This window comes from Panthera tigris, chromosome D3 (assembly GCF_018350195.1).
Source record: "Panthera tigris isolate Pti1 chromosome D3, P.tigris_Pti1_mat1.1, whole genome shotgun sequence".
NCBI classification, from domain to species: domain Eukaryota; kingdom Metazoa; phylum Chordata; class Mammalia; order Carnivora; family Felidae; genus Panthera; species Panthera tigris.
This window is the reverse complement of record NC_056671.1, coordinates 13576097-13597752: the sequence shown is the minus strand read 5'-3', so window position 1 is coordinate 13597752 and position 21656 is coordinate 13576097. Positions and strand designations below refer to the sequence as shown.

Below are 21656 nucleotides of genomic sequence, written 5' to 3'. Positions count from 1 at the left end.
CAGGCCTGATGTCTCTGTCTGGACTTGCACCTGACCCAGGCTCTCCTGAAGAACTCCCACTTGACCTAAAGCTGGGGGCGGGGGGGGGGGGGGAAGGCCAAGGAGGAAACTGACAAGTGCTGAGCACCAGCCATGTGCAAAGCCCACCACCTGCCTTTGCCGGGTCTTTTCCCTTTCTAAACGGGGAGCCTGAGGCGTGCAAGTGACCCGCCTAAGGTGTAACTGACTCCAGAACCCTTGCTGAGTCCCCAGTGGTTACAGAGCTTCTTGAATGGAGCTGAAAACACTTTCCCCTGTACTTCCTTTCTCCGGCTTTGTCACTCCCTCTCAGCAGTGATTCAGGACCGCTAGAGACCCTCAAGCCCTCTTAGCTTCCGTGAGCAGGAGTACTCCCAAGAAATGCAGAATCACCTGCCATGGCTGCACAGGATATCAGAGGCAGTCTCGAAGGTCTCTAAAGTCAGAGGTTCTGTGCTCTGTCCTGAGAAACCCCAGGGCTAGGGAGGTGCTCCAAGGCTTTCACGACATGTGAGTATTATTATTAACAATATAGAACAATTATATCACCTCCTGACACCATTTTAATACTAAAACGTGTCCAAAATGCATTTGGGTGCTTTTTGGTTTTTCTTTTTCTTTTTTTTTCTTTTCTTTTTTTTTTTTTTTTTTTTTTTTTTTTTTGCATTTGAAGGTCCAATCATCCTCTATTTATCTGTAGAACTTTTCATTACCCTGAAATTCAACAACATCAGGAAGAGGGCCCCCACAGGGCCTCGGGTCCATTTTGATGAGGTGAAAACCACCTTTATGTTGCTAAGTTGTTGGTAAGGCCCGCAAGGCTGTAACCCCCCATGTAGATGTCATGTGTGATTCATCTGTTTCCAGTGCTGGTCAGAAATTCAGCTTTAAGGTATGTGTGCGATAAGCAGTCATTAACAACGGCAACAGCAAAAATGCAAAAAAAAAAACAAAAAAAAAAACCGCAACAGCAAAAATGATGGTCAGCCTCACTCGGGAACCCAGAAAACTGGTCTTCAAGAGCTATTTTCTTAAATTTCTCCAAGAACAAAACATACAGATACAGTTAAAGCTTTCAAGGTGAGAGTGAAAAGAAAATTGGCCATTTACTTTGTGAACTTTAAATTTTAAATCGGTCATCCTGCTTGTGAAATACCAAGCTTTTATTCTCTGCAATAGAACCTTGAGCAAAAAATGGACATCCTCTTCTGGTGTAGGTATGGGAGAGCAGCGCCCGAATCCACAGGCGCTGTGTTTCTGATTCCGAAGGCTCTCTCAGACAGATATTTCAACTTGTGATGAGTACAAGCAACCAATCCAGAGTCTTTTCACGTCCACGTACAGGGAATGATTATCATAGGAGACGTTAGCAATTATTTTCCAGCGTGATGTAAGCTGAGGCAGCAGGGCCAAGCAAGCGTCCTTGTCAAACATACTCCAGCCTTCTGGATTACTTCACTCGCATCTCCCTGATTAGGATGCGCGCCGCATGCTGCTTAATACAATCTGCCATCGAATGCCAAGTACTTCAGAACTAAATTAGGAAATATGTCCAAATACATAGAATGACGCTAAGAGCCCTAAGTGGGTCTCTCTCTTTCCTTTATGAGGCATGAGGCTCATCATCAACATAATGCTCTTAAATGAGGCAATTCTATCTTCTAACCCTCTACCTCTGAGAGCAAAATTTAATTCAAGCAGCAAAAGAATTAATAAAGATAATATGGTATCATAAATACCATTCTCACGGAGGAAGTATTTTTGACAGAGTCAGGAAATGTGAGACATACAAACAAATTTTAGAGGGATGTTAACAGAGGTGACACTGATTTTTACACGGCAGCAGGATGGAGAGGCCAGAGTAATCACAACCACATCTTTTTTCCTTCAGTCACTTGGCAATGGCTACCTTTCAGGTCATCGATGCCAATGAAGGTAAGAGCCCAAGAAGGTGGTATCAAAACTCTGGAACCCCTAAGTCTGGGGATCCTTGCACACAGGCAAACCAAGATGTACTGGGACACTACTCTCTCTCTCTCTCCGAACCCTCCAACCTGAGACGGAAATAGCTGAACAACCAGCTGTGTTTACAAGCCTTTTCTTTTTAATTTTTTAAAAAGCTTATTTATTTATTTTGAGAGAGCACGTGAGTGGCAGAGGGGCAGAGAGAGAGAGAGAGAGAGAGAGAGAGAGAGAGAGAGAGAGAGAGAGAGAGAGAGAGAATCCCATGCAGCGGGGCTCAATCTTACGACTGTGAGATCACGGCCTGAGCCAAAATTAAGAGTTGGACACTCAACCAACTGAGCCACCCAGAGGCTCCTACAAGCCTCTTCTTAAGACTAAATACATTTCTGCTATGTTCCGTGTTTCATTGCCTTAGGAGACTACGTGTAGTAAGAGGGCTAGGTTCTTGACAAGTGCCAATTTGTTGAAGTCTATGCAGAATGTCGTTGTCAAGCTCCAATGCCAGGAACACAACTGGTGTTCTGTAACTCTCTGTGCCGAACACACGTCCGGCTGGCTAGCTAGATGTGTGAATGGATGGATTTGAACCATTATTACTTGATGCTCAGACAGCTGTGGTGCCTATAAAATGCTAATGTGATCATCATACGGTGCAAGGATGTTCTCCTGCTAAACAAAAATAACGCCTCTGGAATACTTCTACAGGTTAGGGAAATTCTGGTTGCTGACTCAAATTCTGTGTCAGTATTTGGACTTCACTGTCCGCTTTGATCACAGTTAATCAATAACGGATTATAACTAAACCCCAGTTCTGTATCAGTAAAAACGAAGATAAACCAAACTCTCTGTTCTCATAAAGCTTTCATCTGAATCCTAAATATACAGGCCAGAGGCACAGACACAAACCCCCCTGTGTATATAGCTCCAGGCAAACTCTACTGGTAATGGTCTCGCATCAACCTAATAAAACGTGCTGGGCCACATGCGGCCGGGCCACAGCACAGATGTAGCCAAAACATGGTACTCCAAGCACGGTGACACCGAGCATCGCCCATGAGACTGTTTGGGAATTATGATAGTACAATATAGGATAGCAGGAGGACACTAAAATCTCACAGCGTCACCCATAACATGGCTTAATTCACACAGAGATATCACATGACAATTTCAATTCCGAAAAATGCAGGTTTTTCTCAGGAAGCAGACAATCCATTAAATGCAATCAGACGGAAAGTGCTGCCTCCTCAAAAATGAGGGAAGTTTCATAGGGAAAGCCTGGCTTCCCTCACGTTCCCGTGGGCGGCACTCATGTCGGAGAAACAGCCCCATGCAAAGTTATTACCAAACTACGAACAACAACCGACTCTCCACCCACACAAGTGATGGAGGGTTTGAAGCCGCACTCACAAAATATTTGGATGACTAATGCTACCGTCAGATTTCGAAGAGGTTGTTAAACACGCTCTTGTAGCAAATTTATTTCCACTCTTCATTTTAAAACCCCGATGAAAAATACCGGGTAATCACTTATTTGAGGGACTAGAAACTTTTAAAAATGGATTTTCATAAAATCAATAGATTAATCAGCTGATTCTTATAATCAATGCTTTTAACTGGGTTGAAAAACCCAAAAGTCATCCCAAACAGCACTTTCTTACATCGATGTTGAAAGGATGCACCCGGTCTAAATTTGAGCTCAACACTCTGCCCCTTTGCTGGTTTCTCAAATATATCCACTCACGTAAGTCAAAGAGAAAGAGGGCCTGTTTATGAAAAATTTATTAAAGTATGACAAATTTAAACCAGGCTAGTGCTAAATATAACTATCATCTCACTACGCCGAGAACTTGAGAAATAAATGAGAACCAAAGCCTGAAAGTATGATGGATGAAAAGTCAGAAAGCAAACAGTCTCTCTTCTCTCAACAAATGAGCTCAGTGGGGACCAGAAAAGAAGGTGTTCTCAAAGCCCGAGAAAGGAAACTGCCTTAGGACACCAACTGTGGTCCCCTCCCCCACTTCCTAGGAAGGCACAGCACAATTCTATCATCGTCTATCTTGCCAGCTAAGCTGTGAATGTGCTCCAACAAAACAGGCCAACTTGAGCACAAAGGGAGTCCGTTGTCACAGTGAGGTTACAATAAGCCACACATATTTTCTGCCACTTTATTGCCTCTTCCTGAACGAAGAAGAGGTCCGTGGAATCCAGGATGCTTCAATTCTTTGAGCACTTACTAAGTTGCAAAACCAGTGAACATCTAAACGAATGAGATCTGACCTTACAGGGGGCTACACAAAGGGGAAACAGTATGTAAAAACCACAACCAGAGGCCAGACTTAAACTATGAGGGGAGGAAATAAAAGCGCCGTGATGGTAATGCTCGCTCGCCAGGCACCACGCTTAAAGCTTTACAGACAGGTTTTCATTTAACCCTACAATTTTACCAAGTAGCCACTGTTCTGAACTCCCTGGGGCATGAAGAGGGTTAAGCCACCTGCTTAAGGTCACACAGGGCGGGAGGTTACTACCGAGCTGGTACTGAAACTCGGGCCGTGTGCATCCAGAGTCGGCGCCTCCAGCTCCTGTGCTGCTCTGTGGAGAAGGGCTTCCTTCTCGAAGGAGAAGGGTGCTGTCAGAGGAGCCGCTGGCTCAGGGAAGTTCCTTCCCAGGGACTGTACCCATAGGCAGCAGGGTCAAGAGCAGGAAAATTGGAGAAAAACAAAGCAAAACAAAATAAAAAACTGAATCCCTTTCTCCCGATTCCACTGGAAGAGAAAGAGTTCTATAAATCAAGTTTAAGACTAACTACTTGGCTTACAGTCAGGCTAGTAAAATGCTAGGTAGTGATAAAATTTAGTCATCATGCAAAGAATTTCGATTACAAACTTGTCTCCTTAATTCTGGCTCAAGGATTATCAGAAGGCACTTTTATGCACTACTGGTGAGAATGCAAATCTTGCTGCAACCCTTACCACCATCCTGAGTGTATACCTTCTGCCCAGGCAACACAACCGCCGGGAATCTATCCCAGAGATCGACCACACAAGGACTCGCGAGAGTTGCAATATGCATCGTAGCACTGCCTGTAATCGCCGAGACAGTGAAAGTGACCTAAATGCCCACCAGCGAGGGGGCTAGATACACAGACCATGGGTTGTAAGCCTACGCCAGAATCCTAGCGAGACGGAGCATGGTATGTGGTGACGTGGAATGCCCTCCAAGGCTTATTACTGAATAAAAATGTTGGGTACAGAACACATGTATACTACAATCGCATTTCCACAAATACGGTTTTTGGTGCATAAATGTACTTCTAAACTCATTAAATTTTTCTTGATACCTAAAAAATGCTTAGTTTCTTCTGTGGAATGGGGCTGGGGGAAGGGAGGAGAAAGGAGACAATTACTTTCCATTTTACATCCTTTAGAAGAGCTTCAGGGTCTGTTTTTTTTTTTTTTCCCATGCTAAATGTATATGGTCTGAATGGTCTGAATACATCTTAAAAATATATAATATCAGAGAGCCTTAATTTTTTAATTGCCTTCTAAAAAATAAAAATCGACGTTCTTTTTCGTTGATTGTACACCTTACTATTTCTGTACCTTGTTTCCTTCGTATACCCATCCCAGACTCTTCACACCAAAAGCAGCCTGGTTGGCTGAGACATCCAGACATGTGACCGGCTGGCCATAGACGTAATGGAGGGTTCTGGCAGAGTCTTCAGCTTTCAGCAGGTATACCAGATCTCCAGCTGTGGCCACTGCCACAGGATACCTTCCGGTATCTGGAACGATTTCAAGGTAGTCAACCTGTGAACGGGGAAGAGTTACACAGTCTGTCAGGTCTCACCTCCAGCTCATCCTTACTTGGTCAAAAAACACACGATGCCTCCCATAGGTCACTAAGACCAGCGACCTAACAAAAAGATGGGCAAAGAAACAGTTCATAGGAAAGGAGAACACAGTTCCTACACTAATAAAGAGATGCTCTTTGTAAAAGAAACACAGTATGTTCCTAATAAGAGAAATACGAAGTAAAAATTCACCGAGACACCATTTTTACCAGTCACAGCAGTAAAATCCATTAGCCTGATAGGACACCGGTCTGGAAGTAGAGGCGAGACAACCATATTTGTGGATCCCACTTACGGTTGGTGGGATGTAACCTAGTCCAACTTCTCTAGAGGGAAATCTGGCAATACTTACCACGATGTCAAACACACATACGCACTGAACCAGCAAGTCAGTCCTAGGAATTTAGTTACAAGTAAACACACACACACACACACACACAACTGCATACAAGGTTATCTGCTGTAGCATGATGCTGTCATAGCTAAAAACTGGAAACACCTACTACACATGCCTTACTAAGGGGCTAATTAACAGGAATACCATGTAGTCACAGAAAAAAGCATGATACAAAATGGAATCATCTCCAAGATAAATTTGGGGACAAAAAGCAAGGAAGGGGAGTAGCAGGATTCACGGCGCACTAACGTGCGTGGAGGGGGGCAGAGGGAACACGGTGTGCGTGGCTTGTGCAAGCATAAATCTGCTAAGGACGGCTGCCTGCAAAGAGGGAACAGAGTTCTTGGATGGGGTGGAAGAGAGATTTCTCCCACAAACCTTACTGCCTTTTAAATTCTGAAACATGAGAGTATAAGAACTATTCAAAATATTAAGTTTCCTTGTTTTCTTTTTTTACAAGAAACTGAATCAAATCCCCTCGGTTCCCAATTAGCAAAATTCACATTTTAGCATTTGTGCAGGTACCAGAAATGTGCAGCTAAAAGGCTAAAAAGCGGCGTTATCCGTCCTCTGCTGGTTTCCAGGTCATCGAGGGTACGATACCCCCGCCACGGTACTCCTGACCGCATTAGCGCGACCGCTGCCTCTGATCTGCACGGCAACAAGGCGCTCCCTTCAGGCATCACTTGCTTTTCTACGTCCCTAAGTGGCACATTTCTCCCGAGCACATTTCACACCAGGTTTTCACCTCCTTGAGTAAAATCTCAGCGTACAAAAGCACGTGTGCCACACTGTGTAATCGTGAAAACCACCGCGTGAAAGGACAGCGTGGCCCTGACAAGAAGCCAAACGAGTTCAAAAGCCTGAATCCTAAGGACTGTCCAGAGGAGCTGGAGGGACAGTATACATCCGGGGGCCTCTGCTGTTAATCCTCGGGCCCAAGAGTGTGAGTGTGAGTGCTGCCCCCCCCCCAACCTGCCCAGCTGAGGACTCATCACAAAGGAAGGACGGAAGGGCTAGGCCAGTGCTGCAACCCAGGGAAGATGGCCATTGTGATTCGGGGAGCCCACCTGGGAAGACAAAAGTGGCCCGCAGGGCCGGGCCAGGGGGCACCTTTTTCAGGGAGGCCCGGCAGCCCCTCATCCGAGATGAGAAATGAGGCCTATGCTGCCAAGCAGTCGTGGCTTGCTTCCTCTCCCCCCCATTCTAAAAGTCATTTCTTATTTCCCTAAAATTAACATCCTCAGCCTAGCTGTTTAGTTTCACTTTATTGTTGGACTTCTGACAGACCAAGAGGCTCAGACTGACTGTGGTGGTGCCATTTGCCAGAAGCTGTAAACTCCTTCAAAAAGCTTCCAGCGGGTGCCAGGATGCCACTTTATTGCCAAGGCAGGATTTACACTCTACGGAGCAACTCACATCTTAAGTAACTGTCTGCATTCATATAATTATTGCTGGTCTAGAATGTTCTTTAGGCAGAGACCAAATAATAAGCACTGCGGTAGTTTTGAGAACAAAGAAAGATGGTCCTTCACATTTTTCTAGTAAAACCCCCGAGAGGAGCATCAGACGGTTTGGGGGGAACACCACCCACAGGGCAGAAACTGGTCATTAGAGAGACAAGAAGCTTATGCAGGCGAAGTGCTGACATCATGGCTTTTTAGTTACTCAAGGCTAACAAGATCTCCACCAGGGGGAAAAGGCAGAAAAACAGGATGTTTCGGATCAGACCACCAATTCGTTATTCAACACTGGCTTTTCTGCTCACTCTACTAGCACCCAAATCAAGTTTGTTTACATTAAACCCAAATTTAGCGCAGATTGGAGCACTTCCTTCTTACCGCAGAATCACCTCCCACCGTATAAAAGTGGAGGCTCACGTGTAACTGAGTATGGAGATAAGCTTGACGTAAAGAACGCTTCAGGTTGGCTGAGCTTCACGCATGACATCCTGGAACTCGGCTCCCCAATTAACACTGACTTAAACTTGTTTTCACTCAGGAGTTACTCTTAATTCCAGGTGAGAAAATCTGAGGCGGAAGAAAGTGTAGGACGGAAATCTTCCCTCCCATATGGACTGGGAAGGTACCACTGAATTCATTTTCATCATTTTCACGGACATGATAGGCCAGAAACCGAGCTCACGTTCCCAGAGGCGAACATCTCATTTTAGGTGAAGGAGGCTGAGGACCACAGTGACGAGAAACCCCTGGCCAGGAGGTCAGCCCCGAGGTCTGAATCTCAGCTTCCTAGCTCTGAGATCCGGGGCAAGCCGATACACTGCTCTCAGCCTCTACTGGCTTTTTGGTAAATGGGGAAAAAGAATACTATCTACCTATTTTGCAAGGCTGCAGTGAGATTTGGAAAGGTAAGGCCCCCAGGAAGCCCGAGGGAATGGGAGCTGCCGACATCATTACTATCTGTTTGATCGGACCCAGAGGTTCTAAGAATGGAGAATCAAGTGACTGGGCTAAGAAGCTCACCAGTTTCTGAACTTCGAACTCTGCCGCGATTTGCCAGTAGCCCTCGTCGTTGGGGCGCAACATTACAACATCAAAAGCGGAAGCTGTGGCAACCGTTGCATCTTCCTGGCTGAGGGCTAGTGCCTGTATTCTTGCGTCATGCTCAAAACGATGGATGGGATACTTTCCGGTCCTTAGATCCCAGATATTAAGAAACCCTACGTAGAGAAAAACAGCGCAGGTAATTTTAGATTCGCTTAAAACGCACAATTATAAAGTAATCATGCAATATAAAGAAAGTTAAAAGGTAAATGACAAATTTGCATCACATACAACCCAGGGCCGATTTCCTTAACAATGAGCTTCTCAGGTCCAATAAGGGAAAAAAAAGCAATTGGAAAGTGAGCAAAGGACAAGAGCATGCTAGTCACAGTAAAAGAAATACAACTGATGTACAAACGTAAGAAAAATGCAAAAATTCACTCACAATTAGAAAAATACAAAAACGGGGGCGCCTGGTGGCTCAGTTGGCTGAGCATCTGACTTCAACTCAGGTCATGATTCCATGGTTCATGCATTTGAGCCCTGCATCGGGCTCTGTGCTGACAGCTCAGAGCCTGGAGCCTGCTTCGGATTCTGTGTCCCTCTCTTGCTCTGCCCCCCCCTGCCCCCCACCCCCGTTCACGGGCAAGCGCACGCGCTCTCTAAGAAAAAATAAAACACTAAAAAAAAAAAAAGAAAAACACAAAAACGGTAACAGAATATTATTTTTCATCCATCAAATTGACAAAGATGAAAAATTTCATAAAACATTTTGTTGTTGAGGCTATAGGGAAATAGGCTCTATTTTTTTAAATGCTTATTTATTTTGAGGGGGGAGAGGGGCAGAGAGAGCGGGGCGGGGAGAGAGAATCCCAAGCAGGCCCCACGCTGTCAGTGCAGAGCCTGACCTGGGGCTCGATCTCACAACTAAACCATGAGATCATGACCTGAGCCAAAACTGACTGAGTCAGATGCTTCACTGACAAAGCCACCCAGGCACCCTAGGCTCTATCTTAAATTGTTGGTGGAGATATAAACTAATTCACCCAACTTGGGAGGCAATTTGATGATACGTAGCAAATTACGAATGTCTATAGGATAGTCGCTGAAATGTTTTCCATTATGTCAAAAGATTAGAAGCTATCTAAATGTGCACCACAGTTAGAAATTTAAATAAAATGAGGAGTTAAAAAGACTGTGTCAGACTTATACATAAGCTATCTGAAAGATCAACAAAATATATTATTAAATGAAAAAAGTGAAGGACAGAGTAGTGGTATAGCAGGTTATACTACTTTCGTGTTTTAAAAAATTTATACACACACACACAAACGTATACACAGACTATCCTCATGTATGGAAGGATACACAAGAAACTGTTACCAGTGCTTGGCATTGAAGGAAAGAAACCAAAGAGAAGGGACAAGAGTAGGAGGGCATTTTACTATATATCCTCTTGTCTATTCTGAAGATTTTCCCTAAAATTATTTTTACTAAAAAGATAAATTTTATAAAATGTTTTTATGAGACAAACTTAACAATAGCAGGACACACATCAATTGCTGAATATTTTGAACATATGGCGCTAATTCATTCTCTTAATTGTCCATTCATGCAACAAATAATCTTTCCCAGTTTTATTGATTATAGTTGACATATAAGTTGTACGACACAACAGTCTGATATATGCATATACTGTAAAATGATTACCATAGTACATTATTAGTTAATAGCCATCACCTCACACAGTTAACAAATTTCTTTTTCCTTAGAATGAGCACTTTTAAAATCTACTCTCTTAGCAACTTTCAAATACACGGTATGGTATTAACTGTGGTCATCATGTTGTAAGTTAGATCCCCAGAACTTATCTTCTAACTGGAAGCTTGGACACCTTTTGACCACCTTCACTGATTTTTCCCACACCTCCATCCCCAGGAATCACAAATCTGTTCTCTGTTTCTGAGGGTTTCGTTTGTTTGTTTGTTTTTAGATTCCACACATAAGTGAGATCATACAGCATTTGTTTTTCCTCGGACTTATTTCACTTAGCATAACGCCCTCAAGGTTCACCCATGTTGTTGCCAACAGCGGAATTTTCACGGCTGAATAGTATTCCGTTGGACACGTATGCCACAATTTCTTTATCTGTTCAACTGTCAATGGACACTCACGCTGTTTCCACGTCTTGGCTGTCATGAATAATGCTAATGCTGCAGTGCACGTGGGGTGCAGACGGTCCTTCGGGACAGTGACTTCATCTCCTTTGGACATATACCCAGAAGTGGAATGGCTGGACCCTATGAAATCCAGAGTTCTAGATTTCATTTTTTGGGGAACCTCCATACCGTTTTCCAGTGGTTGCACAAATTTACATCCCCACCGACAATGCACGAGGGCTCCTTTCTCTCCACATCCTCACCAGCATCTGTCATCCCTGGTCTTTGACGACAGCCATTCTAGCAAGCGTGAGATATCAGGCAGAAAATTACCGAGCATGTTATATACGGGGCACTGTTCTAGGTGCCAGCAAGATCTGAAAACAGCCACTAACTCGTAGTTTACATCCTTCCTCACACCACCCTCTTCAGCCGCAGTGAGCACTGATGCTTTACTTTCCATCATTATAAAACGTGAGCTTAACTATCCTCCACTTGCTAAAAACCTTGATCTACCTACACACCCTTCTCTCTCCAGCTCCCTGGATGCTGCTCCCCAGATGAATTCCTCTGACACACACTGGCTGTGTGTCTCCACCTTTCTCAAATGGTCCACAGCATGATATCCAAGTTTTCCAAGTGGTCTTCAGACCAGAAGCCCCAGCAGCTGCAGCATCACCTGGGGGCTTGTTAGAAATGCAGATCTGGGGGCAACAGAAACTCTGGGGATAGACGCTCAAGTCTGAGAAGCAGTCTGTCTACAGGAACTTACATTCTTCTATCAGAAACAGAAACTTTTCTGTACCTGGGATGCCTTTCTTCTTCTTACCCAAATTCTTTTTATCATTCCCACCCACTTCTTTCCCTGCCAATATACCCAAGAAAATAATTACTGTCTGCATCATACTGGATAACGTCCTGCTCCAATTCCCACTGATTTTATTTTTCAAAGTTCCCTGAGAAATGATTGTACAGAAGTAACAGTCTGTGGCTATTTGAGTTCAAATCCACCTCTACCACTTGCTAGCAGAAGGTCTTGGGCAAGTTACTTTAAGCTGTGGGCCCGTCTCTTCATCTACAAAACGGAAGATAACATCACCTACTGCACAGGACTGTTGGACAGACGAAAGGGGAAAAGCCACACAAAAGGCTGGAAATAGGCCAATCATTTTTACCTTTCGTGTGTTCCAGAAGGCCTGCCATGTTGTAAAGCATGTTTACAATCTACTAATAGTGCAAATTCCCTCTGTTGCTCCTCCAAAAATCTAATGCTACTTCCTACAACTTCCTATTACCCAAAACAGATAAAGCTCTTTCACGTTTCTTCTCTCGGCAATCCAAGTGCTTTGAACTTAAGATCTTACCATAAAGCATCATTCAGTACTAAATAAATACAGTCAGAAGAAAGTAATGCATGTGGGCTGCTTTGCAAAGACTTTGAAACCGCCAGCAGGCTAGGTAGGTGATGACAAACAGAAGCGGAGCTTTCTTCAAGTTAAATGTCGCTTCAGACGTAAAACAGCGTTCTTTTCTAAGAATTACGATAAACCAAGGGGACCCGCGGGTCACACACGGCTCCACGACACATTCCCCTGGCAAATCTTTTGGCAAGTCCTCCCCACTCTCAGAAGAAACAGAGACGCTGCAGAAAACGCTGAATACACATTCAATAGGAGACAGGCATAGTCCAAGATGTGCCTCCTGCAAGCACTTCTGCGTTATGTGTGTTTGCCTTTGTTCGGAGACGTCACAATAAACAGTCACGAGAGAAACAAAATTTGCAATTTTCACAGAGCTTTTGAGAGTGAGACATTTTCATTTGTCTCCTCTCATTGAGTGCTCACTTCCATTTTGGGAGGCACATCATTATCCTCATTTACAAAAGAGAACAGAAGCTCCGAGTGGTTAAACAACTGGTCCAAAGCCACTTGGTATGTGATGAGGCTGGGCTGGAATTATGCTGGGAAAGTGCGGGATGTGCGGCTGCCTCTCCAAGTGCATAAAATAACCATGAGCTCCACGAGCAAATGACGTAAACTTGCCTGGATTCTGCCAAATGTGGAAGTTACTCAACCACGGCTCACTCTAAGCACACATGGAGTTTATCTATAAACACATTTTTCATTATTAATCAACTACTCGGTTTTGTCGGCATCACTATTCCAACAGAATCTTGTGCAATAAAATATCCTTTGCTGCGAGGTTGAGCTTCACAGAGCCATCCTAAGAAAGGTCTTTTTGGAAAATATATTCTAGGGTTCCCTCAATTTAATGGCCACATTCTTTTCTGGACTCCTACAGCGTCGGTGTCTTTATCAACTCTCTCTACTCCCTTCAACTACTGAGCATATAAAACCTTGTCAGCCCCTTCCTTGTCGACAGCACAGTCCTCCAAGACCACTTTTACATGTGTGAACATCTGAAACTGTCACGTCCTCTGAACGAATTGACCCTTCGTTGTGTGAAATGTCCCTCTTTACCCCTAGTTGTGTTCTCTGCTCTGAGATCTTCTTTGTCTGCTATGGATACAGGCATTCCAGCTTTCTCCTGATTGGTGTTAGCACTGTATATATTTTTCTGTCCTTTCTCTTTGCCTTGTGTCTTCACATTTGAAATGAGTTTCTTGTCGACAGCATATATACTTGGGCTTGTTTCTAACTGGAGTGTGTAGACTATTTCCTTTAATGCGGTTATGGGCAGGAATGGGTTTTTCCTACCATTTTGCTATTTGTCCCATTTGTTCTGTGTTCCCTTTTTCTCTTTTTCTGCCTGCTTTTAGATGGAGTATCTGCTTCAACCGAGTACGTGTTTATTCCATTTGCGTTCCCCTGTTGGCTCATTGGCCCAAACTCTTGTTGTGTTATTTTAGCCCAAATGCGTCAGCATTTTAGCATTCATCTTTAACTTACCGGTCTACGCTCCAGTGACACTGCCCCACTTCATGTGAAGAGGGCGAGCTTCACTGCCACACACTTCCATTTCCTGCCCCCCAGCCTTTGTGCCACTGTTGTCAGGCTTTTCGTTTCTATGTGTGTGATGAACCCCATGTACATTATTACTTTTGCATCAGCAGGCAATTAATCTTTAAAAAAGGACTTAAATAGTAAGAAAAAAAAAAGCCACGTATACTCACCCATGTAATTACCGCATCTGGGGCTCTTCCAATATCACTTTTAACATTAAATCCTGCAGCTTTTGCAAGATTTGCAATTTCACTTTGCAACTGTGTTGCTGGACACTTGACCCAAAAACACCCGGGCAAGGTGGGCAGGAACAGACTCAGCAGCGAATGGGGAGAGATGTTTGGGTGGAAGCTAGTTTTATAAATGATCAATCTATTCGTTAGTAGTTACATCGTGGCTACTCTTACAACCTCAAAACTGCAGGGACTTGAACTACGAATACCTGAATTATAATAATGTCTTCTAATATTGTAGCTGACTATCACCCACGTTAACCAACATTTAGTCAAAAGGGAATCGATGTAATAGTACAATCAAGTATTTACTGAGCCCCGGCTTTGGGCCAGCCACTGTTCTAGGTAGTCGGGAAACTGCGGCAATAAGACAAAATAAAACAAGAAAGTCACTGACTGCATGCAGTGAATATTCTCGTGGCATCTACCAAGCATCTCGTTTGGGGGCAGACAGAAAGGATAGGACTCCTATTCTCACAAAACCTGCACCTGAGAGAAACAAACTTTTTAATGACCAAAATGTAACACATAACAGAAGACACAAAGTACAATGGGAAAATGGATATGCTTTTTATCATGCCATAAAATTATTTTAATATCCCCAAAGAAGGGGCAGCTAATTTCTCTAGACACTTCAAGCTGAACTGGATGCACAACCATCACGTGACATTAAGAAGTAAGTAGCCAATGCCTGTCAGAACCAAATAGAGTCACTTGTCAAACAAGTGATAATTTTTAAAAATCTGATAGAAATTCATTCAAAAGGCCAAATTTTATATCACAGAAACAATACTGATATGGATTTGGCTCTTGATATTGTGTGGACCTCTCAAGTGTCAGAACTGTGTCCTTTTTCTTCCATATCGCCTATGTCAGTGAATTCAGAACGTCACTGACAATGTGGCTGTCAATAAAGGTTTGCCAAATGTTTGTCTTACGTTTTAGCAAGGGACATCTGGTTCTAAGAAACAAAAATCCACCGCAACCCAAACACAAAAGGGAAATGGGCTGGGAGGGAATGGGGCTATTTCATGGAACCCAAAGGCAAGAAGTACAGCTGGAGATCATAAGGAATCTGAAGCAGGGACTAGGAAGACATTCAGAACCAAGGCAGGGCATGTGTTCTGTGTGCCTCTCTGTGCAGCTGTTTTCATTCTTCTGTCTCCCCCACAAACCAGCTGTCGCTCTTCCCCAGTCTGCAGAGTCTTCTAATCCAAGCACAGAACCCAGACTAAATGTGTGAGGCCCAAATGGCTCATCCCAATCCATGAATTAGCTGCCCCCCGGACCTACGGTTCCCACCCTCGTCCAACCGAGGCCAAAGACTAATGCAAATACTCACTGTGAACGTGCCTACCCTTACGGGGGCTAAGGAGGTTCACTGGGGCTAGGAGACACCCCAAAAGTGTCTACTACACTTATCCTGCAAGTCAGGCCAGGGGAAAACAAGAGAAAATGTCTTAGCAAATGCAAAGGGAGGATCTGTGTAGTTAGTTCCTCAGTAGTGACTTAAAAAGCAGGTCACTGCCATCATTTCCTGAACAAGCCATGATCCCTAAGCGCCAGAGCTCACGGCCCCCATTTATTTGCCCCACACCGGGAAAACTAAAAGGACAGCAGAGGTCTTTCTTTCTCCCTGACGAAACCTCAAGAGCTGGATGAAGGATGTTCAACTCTGAGCCAGTGCCAGCCTCACGACAAGACGACTTCATTCACGAGAAATATGACACGGATGCAGACGAAAGAAGAAAAAGGGTCTGTCAAAAAATCTGGAAGAGCACAATGAGTGAGGGCCCTCGGCCCAATCGAGGAGACGGGAGTGGGGCTCTGACAAGCGGCAGCAGGGCGGAAGGAACTCGGAGCTCACCCTAGACCGGGGAACGGTTGTTAACAATGACATGAGTAACGATGGCCAGTCTTCTGAGGAGACACAAAGCCTGCTCAGCAGCTGTGGTGGGCACCCATGCCAGTTTGCGACATGCCCCTCCCACCTCCCGGAGGAGGCCAGCCAGAGTGTGGTAATGAAACTGCACACAGTGGAAATGGGATCTAAATGAGTTTAAACTGATTTATGTGAGCTTTTGTAAAGATTACTCGATATCAGGAAAGTGCTACCACTGTGAAATAATGTCGACAATCCTTAAGACCTCCGCCTAATGGTACTTGCACAGAATATTTATATTCCTCGTCATGGGAACAAGGACCATAATGGATACCATTTTTGTTTTATTAGGGATGCATATTTAAATTAATCTGCTATTTGCCTAAACAATTAGCTGCTTCTGTTTGTGTGCACAAAGCCAAAATTGCAATTAGGCTTCCATCAAAAAGATAAGTCCCAACTAAAACTGTCCCGGTGGGGTCGTAAGAGCTCAGGGCAGAACTTTCCAAAATTACTTTTTAGCATAATGGTAATTATGTTAATTGCTTGAAAGGTAAATAACTGCTGAACTGGTTTTGGGGGGGAGGGTGGGGAAACACACCACACACAACTGGCCCTGCCCCCTCCCCTTTGATCTTTTTCAAGCACCATTAAAATTTAAAACAGGTTGACAGTTGAGAAAGTCACAGACTGGTCACTTCTTAAACCACAGAGTGTCTTGTGGTCTTTAGTGCTTCCTTGATTAGAACTTATCGTAGCCATGAGCTCCTATCCTCTTGAGCTTGCACAGTAAACACCTGAGGCGTAGGGCAGTTTCTGACCACAGTAATCGACCCCCCCCCCGTTACCTGTGGGGGATACGTTTCAAGATCCCCAGGACATGCCTGACCATGGACAGTTCCAAACCCGCTAGGTACTATGTTTTTTCCTTTACATACATACCTTTGATAAAGTTTAATTTATAAACAAAAAAAAAGCACAGTAAGAGGTCAACAATAAAATAGCACAATTATAACACTATATTGTGATTTCAAAAGTCATGTGAATGTGGTCTCTCTCTCAAAGTATCTTATTGAAATGAACTCATCCCTCTTTTTGCGATGATGTGCGATAATAACACACCTGCGTGAAGAGATGGAACGATGTGCATGAGGTAGCGTTAGGCTACCACTGACCGAGGACCCCCCCCCCCCCCGCCCGCTTCTAGACCACAGTGGCTGCGCGTAACTGAAGCTGCAGAAACTGAAATCACGGATAAGGGGGCACTGCTGTAGTTACGTAGGCAGGGTCATCTGACTGCAGTTCAGAGAACAGTGAATGAAACTGTTTTTAAAAACGGCTTGTAACTTCAATTTCCACCCGTAAACACTTGCCTATAAATAAACAGGAGCCAAAAAAACTCCTTGACAAGAGAAAAAGCATTTTAACAAAAATTTGAGATCTACCCATTGCATTCACTAACTGTGTACTGCCTCATTCATCAAGTCCATACAACAGCACTATGAGGTAAAGGTGGCATGAGTCTGAAAGGAGAAAATAAATTTTGCTTTTATGGAAGAGGTGGCCAGGGAGGTTAATATCAGTGCAAACAAGGGTCATGTTGAAGTGCTCAGTACAGAAGGTCTGGAATAGGACAAAGCGTCTACCGTGCATGTTCATCCTCAACGCTGCAGCCGAACACAACTCTAAACTTGAACCCCGTGATGTGGAGAAAAACAACGCATAGGAAGCATTCTGGAAGCTGTACTTCGGACTGACGAGAATCTGAATGGGCTCGTGGACCGATCAAGTGGCTGGTTAGGCACAACAGATCAGCGACCGGATGAGAGATCACCAAAGCAGAAAGAGAGTCAAGAAGAAAGCAAGAGGAATATAGTTAGGAGTCTCAGGTTCAAAGCAGAAGAAAAACATTTTAAAAATAAAAAATGAGAAAAGACAGTAAGTTGAAGAGGAATCAAATAACAGATCGTAAGATAGGACAATGTGACTCCGTAGAAGAATTCAGAGTTAACGGAGTCCAAGGAAAAACAGATTCACGGGGAAGCATCCGGACCAGGTGTTCTACAAGGGGAAGTGCCAAGGAGGCAGAGAATGCGAAAGAGACATCACTATGCACGCGGCCACCAACCCTGCCAGCTCCAGCCAGTGTCTTCCTACACTATAACGGAGCAATAGAAACATAATCTGTAATATATTTTGAAGAGTCCGTCAGACAGTGGTGCTCGGTGATGCCTCCAGCGCACAGACTATGGTACTGGGCAGTCGGGACAGTGGTGGCGGGTAGAGAAAGAACACTTATTCTTCACTACACATCCTTTGGGACAATTTGAATTTTTTCTACATGTTACACTATCTCCAAAATTTTATTATCATTTGTATACATATCTTTATAAATGTTAACATGATTTGTGATGAGATTTTTTTCACTTTTCCCAATCACGGTCCACATAATTTTATAATCAACATTTAACTCTGACATACAAATTCTACTTCTGACTCAGTGATAGGTCAAGGTGAATTAAACTCCAAAGGAGTACGCAACATCGCCACCACTTTCCTGACCAGACAGGTGCAAGAGAGCCCAGGCCAAGAGTAGCCCAGGGTAAGTCTTAATCTCCTTGTTCTTTCTCTTTTCAAAAAGTTTATTTGTTACTAAAAGGCAAATAGGTCTATCTTCAAAAACAGTTCCACTCATGTGCTAAGTGACAGAACTATATGATATTTAGAAATGCGTGATTTAGATAACGCTCAGGACTACTGAAGCAGAATGATGGGTACATGGGGATTCATCACCCTATTCTCCCCAATTTCGTGTATTTTGAATTTCCTACAATAAAAGGATTCTTAAAAATAATTTGAAAAGCTATCACTGACAAAAGTGAAGACACAGAACTTGTATTTTGCAAAAGTTTTCAGGAGCTACGCTCCGAACTTAGTGTAGTCTCAGAACAGATTTGCAATGGAAATTCCAGCGATGACATTTTGCAGGTTTTGGAAATCCCCTTCCAAGCCCTCGAAATATCCTGAAATCATACTATCAATGAATTCTCTTTCAATAAAAGTATTACATGGCTCAAAGGAAAAGTAGAAAAAATCAAAGATGTAGATTATGGCACCACTCTAGTCAACTCTGAGTTACGCCAAACAAGAAGGAGAAAGGGAACAGCAGATGATCTCACGTTTCACTTAGGCATCTGAAACCCCCAACGCAAATCTCCCTGCATGTGGATGGGTTTTGCCAGGAGGGCCAAGAATGTTTAAGCTGGGGTGCCCCCATGTCCCTAGGTGCTCCCTGGGGGACAAGACAGGGGCAGGTGTGGATTACAACAGCCCTATACAGATTCTCCTCTGAACTCCAGACCCATGGATCCACCTGCCTTAAAGACTAGTGGTCTTCAGACTTTTTTGTTTACCCCCCCTAAAATTATTTTGGCAAATCAGGTCTCCCTTTCATATCTTACATATAAAACCGAAAAATCTTGTTTATCGTGTAGTGGCAAAAAAAAAAAAAAAAACCCCAAAAAACAAAAAACACACAAAAAAACCCTAACTTCTGGCATACTGCTAAATACTGACATTTTAAAATAAAATGGCTATGCTTCAGATTCTGTGTCCTCCCTCTCTGTCCCTCCCCCGCTCACACACTGTCTCACTTCTGAAATAAATAAATGTGAAAAAAAATTTAAATAATAAAATAAAATGGCTATATCATTCTTTAAAAAGTATTCTTCGGAAATGAAATATCACTCATACCATCATGCATTAAATAAAAGGGGGAAAGAATAGCCTAAAGATAAATAGCAAGATACAGACACAAAGTGTGTGGAGAATCCTTAATTGTAGAATCACCACCAGAAGAACCTAGGTCCTAATCTCATCGAATATCAGGCTCCCAATTCAGCGAAAAAGAAAACGGTCAGGCACATTTTTTTTTTTCCTGAGTAATCAGCATATATATACATGGAATTTTAAATTGCTATGAGAAAAATTTTACCTTGTTTAATGATTTTTTAATTTTGAAATATTTGAGACTTACAAAAAGCTCTAAAAATCATACAAGGAGTTACAGTTGACCCTTCACCCAGCTTCCCCAATGTTAACATATTACATAACCACAGGAACATGATCAAAGCCAGGAAATTAACATTGATACAAGATGTTTAGCCTATAGACCTTATTTCCATTTCATGAAGTGGTTCACCAAAATCCTTCCCCCCCCCCCCCCACCCCGTCCAGGATCCAATTCAGAATTCCATGTTGCATTTGTCATGTCTCCTTGCTCTGAGGCAATTCCTCAATCTATCTTTGTCCTTCCTGTCCCTGACACTTGAAAAGTACTGACCATGTATCTTATAGAAGATCTCTCAGTTGTCTAATGTTTACTCATGGTTAAAATCAGGTTATGCATTTTTTGACATAAGTAGCACAGAAGTAACGTGCCTTTTCAGTGAATCAGGAGGTACATGATGTCAATTTCTCATTATTCACCATATCCTGTTTTTCATCATACCAATTTTAGCATCCATTGATTCTTGCCTGTAAGAATTATTCTAGCACTTGCCAAATGAGTTTCTATTTTCATCACTCCTCCACATAGAGAAATTCATTAATTGAAATGCTATTGTAAAAAAGAGCTGACTCTTCTCCCTTGCTTATTTATTTAACTGTTTATTTATACTGGCATGGACTCGTGGATATTTACTTTATTCTATAGGTTACAATCCATTAATATCCTATTTTGTTGCTTGAACTGCCCCTGATTTTGCCGTTGGGAAGGAGCTCCAGTTTGTTTCCATTTTCCTATAAAGAGAACCTCCTCCTTCCATCTTACCCACTTTTTTTTTTTCTTTGGACCACCCTTACTTTCTGGTCCCACAAGATGTTCCAGACTCATCTTGTATTGGTCTCTCCTAGCACTGGTTCCACTCACTGAAGAATTAATGATATTTAGAGACCAAGATCTGGGCACTAGCTGTGCTTATTGTTACTAGGGTAGCACAATGCATGCCTACAACTCTTAGGAATTAGAATAAAAGCCAGGTCTTTGCCTCAAAGGTCATAAGCTCTTTAAAATATGCAGAAAAGTCTTCCATGGCCTTGGAATAAAGAATTGAGGAGAGTTGCTTATCCAGGATTTTTTTTTTTTTGTAATATCGCATGATCCTGGGTTTTAAGTCCTATTTCAGAGCAGAGTTAAACACAGAGAAAGAGGAACAATTCCAGGTACATATAGCCACTATTTTTTGGCCATGCCTGCTACCACTATACTATGATCCCATAAATACAATATTACTTTGTATTTCTTTGAAAATAGGTCCAGATTTCTTCACGAAAGATTATTGTTAAAGACACAACAAAAACTTCAATCACTAAACGTGTTCTGGTGGCCATGAGCCACCAGGGGAATTCTCTGCTGTCAAGCACTCAACTCTAGAACCGAGATGGAAAGCACTCTTGTCCTTGGACTCTAACACATTTCAGAATCCTGACCTTTCCTGATGAGCAAAAACCAACAAAACGAAACTTCCCAAGAGTAGCACCAACTATATTGTAGAAAATCTTGAAATGGGACTTTTTGGTCTTTTAAAAATATGTTAAAAAATCATGTAGTTCTAACCTACATGTAAAAAAACCTCATCAACTTTAAGTGCACTATTGGATAGGAACAGACAAATATTTATG

General features: G+C 43.1%; 1 protein-coding gene across 1 annotated transcript in view; it reads right to left on the bottom strand.

Annotated features, from left to right (window-relative positions):
- The window catches only part of FBXW8 (F-box and WD repeat domain containing 8), a 117811-nt gene that overhangs the window by 31224 nt on the left and 64931 nt on the right, over positions 1 to 21656 (bottom strand). The window contains exons 6-7 of the mRNA XM_042961445.1: positions 8717 to 8913; positions 5586 to 5792 (exon numbers count right to left, since the gene is read on the bottom strand). Coding sequence (XP_042817379.1) covers positions 5586 to 5792; positions 8717 to 8913 — 404 coding nt within the window. The remainder of the gene's footprint in view (positions 1 to 5585; positions 5793 to 8716; positions 8914 to 21656) is intronic.